Here is a 6,000-nt window from a genome sequence, read left to right on the forward strand (position 1 = left end):
GTTTATTAAAAAGTAAAAAAGTCAATGAAATCTTAGCTTAGTGGTAAATATTAAGGGCATGTTCTCTTCAGTTCAGTTCCAATAAGTTTAGACCAGTTTCAATAAGTTCAGTTTAGTTCAGTTCAGTTTAGTTCTTAATTTCCTTCTCTCATAAAATATTCAGTTCAACTCCAATAAGTTTATTTCAGTTCAGCTCAACTCAGCTTAGTTCAGTCAATCAGAATACGTCCTAAGAGTTTGTGTAAAATTAGATTAGAAATTTGAATATTTCTCTTATTGAATTATAATTTTACTTGTATTTGTTATAGTGGTATACATTATGACAATATGACTTTTTCGGACAAAAAAGAAAAAAAAAAAAAACCATAGTTTAAAATGACGTATGAAGTAAAAAAAAAAAAAAACACTTTCCAAGGTAGAATATACGTGAGTAAAAGCAACATTTCTACTACTTTGACGCGTATTGAACCTTCCTTAACCGTGTTTAATGAGAATACTTCAAGTCTAAAGACATTTGTAACTTTATGAACTCATGACGTACTGGAAAAGGTAAGCCAAAATCCATTAACTAAATTCAGAATTTTTAATGATATAAGAATTCAGAAGGCTGAAAATTACTCTAATTTTCATTTTCCACAATCTTTTGACCCTGTGAAAAGGAGGTCAATATATTCCATTTAATTTGTGTGTCCAGTCTGTCCAAAATGTTGCAATATGTTTCCACAAGAACATTCAACTGTAATGTTTTTTCTTTGGAATGAGTTTTCTATAATTTTGTTGTAAGCTTGTACTCGTAATAAGTTAGTACTTAGTAGTATGCATTAACTAACACAAACACGACTTTTATAATCTAACCCACAATATGCTTTTACATGTTTTCGTAGTAATGACTCTAATGAGGCAACACATCATGATGGTCGTCTTTTGGCATATACATATGGATGGGGTCATTAGACTCATTTCTCGCTAGTATCAGTGGTATGCAGACACGGAGTAATATTCTCTCTATTACATATACGATCAATATATTTTTTTTTTTTTTGAGGAAATATATATACGATCAATATAATTTCACAAGAAGTAATACTTTTTTTCATATATTATTGATGTGAATTGAATTGAGTGATTTGTACAAATTCTACATAAATGGTGTAAAATTAATACGTAAACTTGAAATTTGGAACATAATTCATATATTATTGATATGAATTGAAATGAGTGATTTGTAATGGTGTAAAATTAATACGTGAACTTGAAATTTGGAACATAATTGTAAAGAGTCATGAACTTGTAATACACTCGGGATGACATCATTTTTTTTAGGAAGTATGACTCGGGATGACATCATGAGATAAGAAATGTTTACTCTTTGAAAATTAATTGGAATATATATATTGTGTATTGGATAAGACAAGTCATCAAGCAAATATCAATCAATAAAAAAAGATAAACCAGTGAGTCGAATTTACTCTTTGAAAAAAAAAAAAAACTCATAGTGAATTATAATTGAGAAAAACTTGCAATTGTTAAGATCATGGAATTGGAGATAAGTATCTATTTATGGCACTAATATGATATTATGATCTGAGTTATATTACTTATACATATGACCTTTTTTTTATAACTTGATTGTAAGAAATATTTTTATGTAATTAACCTGAAATCATGAAAACAATAATTTATATCATTAGTAACGCCGCGAGATCCTGGATCTCCGCAACCACCCTTGCGCAACATCACACCATCTAGGCCGACAATAATACCTAGCCATTTCCTCAGCCAACCTAAGCTACTCACTCATCACTCACTCCATTCTTTGCTCTCTAGCTTAGCTCGACAACAACTCAACAACATTTAGCCACTCATTTGCTCCATTGTTTTGCCCTATTCCTACCATTACCATTCTTATTAGGAAAAATACACTTTAATAATCTCAGCTATTATTTCTACGTATTCAGCCTTATTAAAATGAAAAGTTATAATACTACGTAAATTCTTTTTTGATCATTTAAAAGTATATTCGTTTGGAGCAATTTATATTCTACGGCATTGGTTTAGTGTTAAGAGTTTGGTCTTTCCACTAGGGTTTTTTAGGGGTGAGGATTCTCTTATCCTTTCTTTTCACTTTGATTATAAAATTTGATCAATAAAGTTAGACTGGATTGGAACTCGTCATAAATCCTAACACTACCACACTGCTCAATTTACTAGTTTGGGTGTTATAATCAATATATCAATTGGTTTTGACTAATTAAACTTTCTGTATGTTATTTGTCTAAATTCATCTAAATTTATTATTATATAATTAATTTTCTTACTACGAGTTAAAGATAGAAAAAAAAACAAATTTAAATTGAAATAATTTGTTCGTATCTAGCCAAAATTTTCCACAATCCTATTTTCCACTCCCTCTTGTCAATGCTTTAATCTTTATTTTTGAATTTTAAACCCAATTCTTTTTACTTTATTTTATCAAAACAAGCCATGATATAAAGAACTGGCATGCACCCAGTAATTTCAGTATTGTTGCATTTATACTGCGCACGTTTAATACATAATATCGTATATTCTCAGTAATATTCCTTCATTTTAATTTGGCCAAACCATATAGCATTACGTGCAACTGCTGCTCTCAGCTCTAATTGTGTCCTAATTGCAATTACCCAATCGGATTATAAAGTAAATTCTACAATTAAATTCACTTTTGAGAGCAAATAATTAAAGACAAAAAAATTCCAAAATTTGGTGTAAGACCATTAAGAAAACAGTTAGGCTGTTAGGCATAACTCGAATTCTGAGTGACCATAATGCCTCACTTGAAATAATATACTCCATCAAGGATGTAAGCCCTTTTTTTTTTTTTTAAAACGATAAAAAAAAAACCAACACGATATAACTAAATAATGAAGCTCATAATAATAGTTCTCACATTGATCAAAAGCCTAAAAAGTACTTCGTTACTTAGGGTGACATAACTCTTCGGAACATACAAAAGTACACTTCGTACATAAGTAGTAGTACCTTCATGACTACATCCTAAAACCGTGGAACAAATTGTAACATGCATGTCGAATAATAAGTAATACTCCCTCCGTCCCTAAATTACATTCCTCCTTTCTATTTTAGGTATTCCAAAATTACATTCCTCCTTTCTATTTTTGGTAAGTTTTTTTTAGTAAATCAACTCTCTTTTTCTGTTTTATATTTAATGCTATCTCACTCATCCTTACCTAATCTCACTCATAATCTTTGTGCCAAATCACAATGAATATGATTGGTTAAAATTTTTTAATTAGGAGCATGTGATTGGTCCTTGTTTTTTGCAAAGGATTGATGACTTGTCATGAGTAATAAATAATCTCTTTTTGTACTTCCATTGCATAATCTAATTATTGTTATTTCTCTTATTCTTCCCTCCTTAATTCCCGTGTAAATTTCCAAAGAGGAATGTAATTTAGGGACGGAGGGAGTAACATGTTTGAAACATAACCAATTGTCATCAACAAGTCTATGAACAAAACTTCATAATCACTCATTTTAAATTAGTCTGTACAAAGATATGGCCTAATCTCAATTTGACCATACATTATCATAAACTACATACTTCTGAAACATTTGCATGGATGTCTCAGAAGCAACAAAGTCATTTATATTTACATTTATTACTTAGTCAACAATATCCCCTTTTCCACTCCCAAAATTAAATAAATTTAAATAAAATAAAGACACATTCCTTTTTTTCCCCTAAATTACGAATACTAGTTTTTTCTTTTCTTTTTTTTTTTTTTTGTTTTGTCAGATATTTCAAAATAAAAAACATAAATATCTCAGGTAGTTCTGATGACGTGTTCCTCACCAGAAATCTGATCCACATGTCTAATCCAACGCTTCTTCTTCGTCGATGGAGCAGAGCCACCGTTAGATTCTGCCACGTGTGCGATATCTAACCCCGGTCCTACGGGTAAAAAAGCAGTGCGTACCACACGATATTTCCCTCCATCAAGAACTCCTCTCCACTTAAACCCAGACGACGCCGTTTTAACCTCAGCATTTTTACATACCAAAACTGCCCCTCGATTACTTAACCTTGCTAACCTTAAGAACCTCGAAAAGTCTCTTCTTCGACTATCCACCACAAAAAAGTCAACGCCTTCGAGTTCCGACATCACTTCTTCTGGTTCTCCGACAAGAATCTCCGGTGTTGGTACGCCATGTATGGCAGATGACATCGCTTGCATGTAATCGGAACGAGAGCGGTCGTCGGGTACTATGCATACGTGACGACCGCTCGTGTGACGGGCTGCGATTGCGAGCCCGATGCTTCGAGGGGTAAAATTGCCATTTGACCATGTTTCTACTATTAGCTTTGAATTCCATCCTGCTGCCATCGCTGATATTAGTTCTGCTACTCCTGATTCTTGGTACAATTCACACTGCCATTTCAAAACAATATTAACACGTTAAGACTTTTAAACAGGAACAATATTTAAAGACGGAGAGAATAACAGCCGATTCACAAGTGTTTTTTTTTTTTTTTTTTGTTTAATAAAGATATTTAAGAAGGTAAATGAATAATAATGTTGATATTTGTTTTGTTTAAAACTTTAATTATAAAAAGTTACTCGTAGTTTTCAATTGGAAGTAACAAAAAGTTAGTTAGCTGTTCACAGAAATTCATTTTTTCGGAAAATTATTCACAAAAATTCATAAGAAAATGAAATTTAAAGCAAAAGAAAAAAAAAAAAAAAAAACTTCTACACGTTTCTTGATAAAAGCAAAAAAAACCTTGAATTTCGAATCAGGTGCAGAAATACAATTAGATATTTAATTACTCGTAATTTTTTTGTTTTTATTCAATGAATTAACCCAAAACCTAATTTTATTCAATTTTTTTTTAAAGTAAAAAAAGTGAAGTAGAAAGAATTATCAAGGGGTTAAAGGATCAAATAATAAAACCAAAAATCAGACCAAAAGAATAAAAGAAAAGAGAAACTTACAGATTTAACGGTATCAATATAAGCTTTAGAAGCATTATCAGGAGACCAAACCACCTTCATTTTAACCAACTTTTATTTTAATTAATCTTCAAAAAAAAAACGAGATAAATGAATTCTCTTGAAAAAATTGAGTTGTTAATTATCTCCTTATAGGCTTATAATCAGAAGATGATAGCTGGTAAAAGATGATAAGAGCTTGAGAAGAGAGAGAAAACAGAAAAGAGGAGAGAGAAAGTGAAAATATTTTCTTGGAGAATAAGCAAAATGTAAATGAAAGGAAAGAAGCGACTTTTAAGGGAGTCACCTATTTCTCCTTTTAAAGGGAGAGGAGAGAGAAAATTAAGAGTTGACAAATTGTATTGGTGTGTTGTGGTGTGTGGGTGAGTGTGTGCCGCAAATCCTACGTGTTTTCAAGGATAAGCTCTTTTTACTATGGGCGGAGAGGAGACTAGACCAACGATGGATTCTTCTTCTATTCGCTGTTTTTTCTTTATAAATTAACAAATTACGTGAAATTACTATTATTTATATTAGTTTTAATAATAATCAATTTTAGGCTGACATTTATCACATTTGTTCAATGTTATTATATTGTTTTGGATCAATAATTTTTTTCTTCTTTACATTTTTTTTTCCACATTGATTAGTAATCTTCTCAAGGACCAAGTTACCTTATTAGATACTACTATTATAGCTAAGGGATGACGATTTCAACTTGCCTTTTGTGATTACTCCATGGATGGATTTTCGTCCTAGTTCAATATTGGTTATTTTGTGGTTGTTGCATATTAAAAAATAATTTTTGCAAAGTTTGTGCTTTAACACTCCTCTACACATATGTGAGCTCTTTTTAATTTAGTCACACACATTACCGTGTCACCCATATGTGATGTCTCGTATAGAGCCAAAGTGTAATTTCAACACTCACCCCACACATATATACAACACAACATGGTCCAATGCATATTAAAGATTGTGCATTGCGATGATATTTTAATAAATA

The 6,000-nt window shown here is 31.1% G+C and overlaps 1 protein-coding gene across 1 annotated transcript; it reads right to left on the reverse strand.

The window, feature by feature from the left end:
* Positions 1 to 3,521: 3,521 nt before the first annotated feature.
* On the reverse strand, positions 3,522 to 5,262 carry LOC145598415 (uncharacterized). The gene is made up of 2 exons (XM_081654761.1): positions 4,998 to 5,262; positions 3,522 to 4,433 (listed from the first exon to the last, which is right to left on the reverse strand). Exons 1-2 carry the CDS (start codon positions 5,055 to 5,057, stop codon positions 3,828 to 3,830), a joined length of 666 nt encoding a protein of 221 aa, XP_081510887.1. The 5' UTR covers positions 5,058 to 5,262; the 3' UTR covers positions 3,522 to 3,827.
* Between the last annotated feature and the right edge of the window lie 738 nt (positions 5,263 to 6,000).

The sequence above is a fragment of the Chenopodium album genome, chromosome 20 (assembly GCF_948465745.1).
Source record: "Chenopodium album chromosome 20, dcCheAlbu1.1, whole genome shotgun sequence".
In the NCBI taxonomy this organism is placed as follows: Eukaryota; Viridiplantae; Streptophyta; class Magnoliopsida; order Caryophyllales; family Amaranthaceae; genus Chenopodium; species Chenopodium album.

Excerpts from the sequence above, each read along its gene's own strand:
- LOC145598415 (XM_081654761.1), bottom strand. The coding sequence starts at position 5,057 with ATGAAGGTGGTTTGGTCTCCTGATAATGCTTCTAAAGCTTATATTGAT. Across the intron at positions 4,434-4,997 it reads ATATTGATACCGTTAAATCT|TGTGAATTGTACCAAGAATC; the intron begins GTAAGTTTCTCT and ends TTGAAATGGCAG.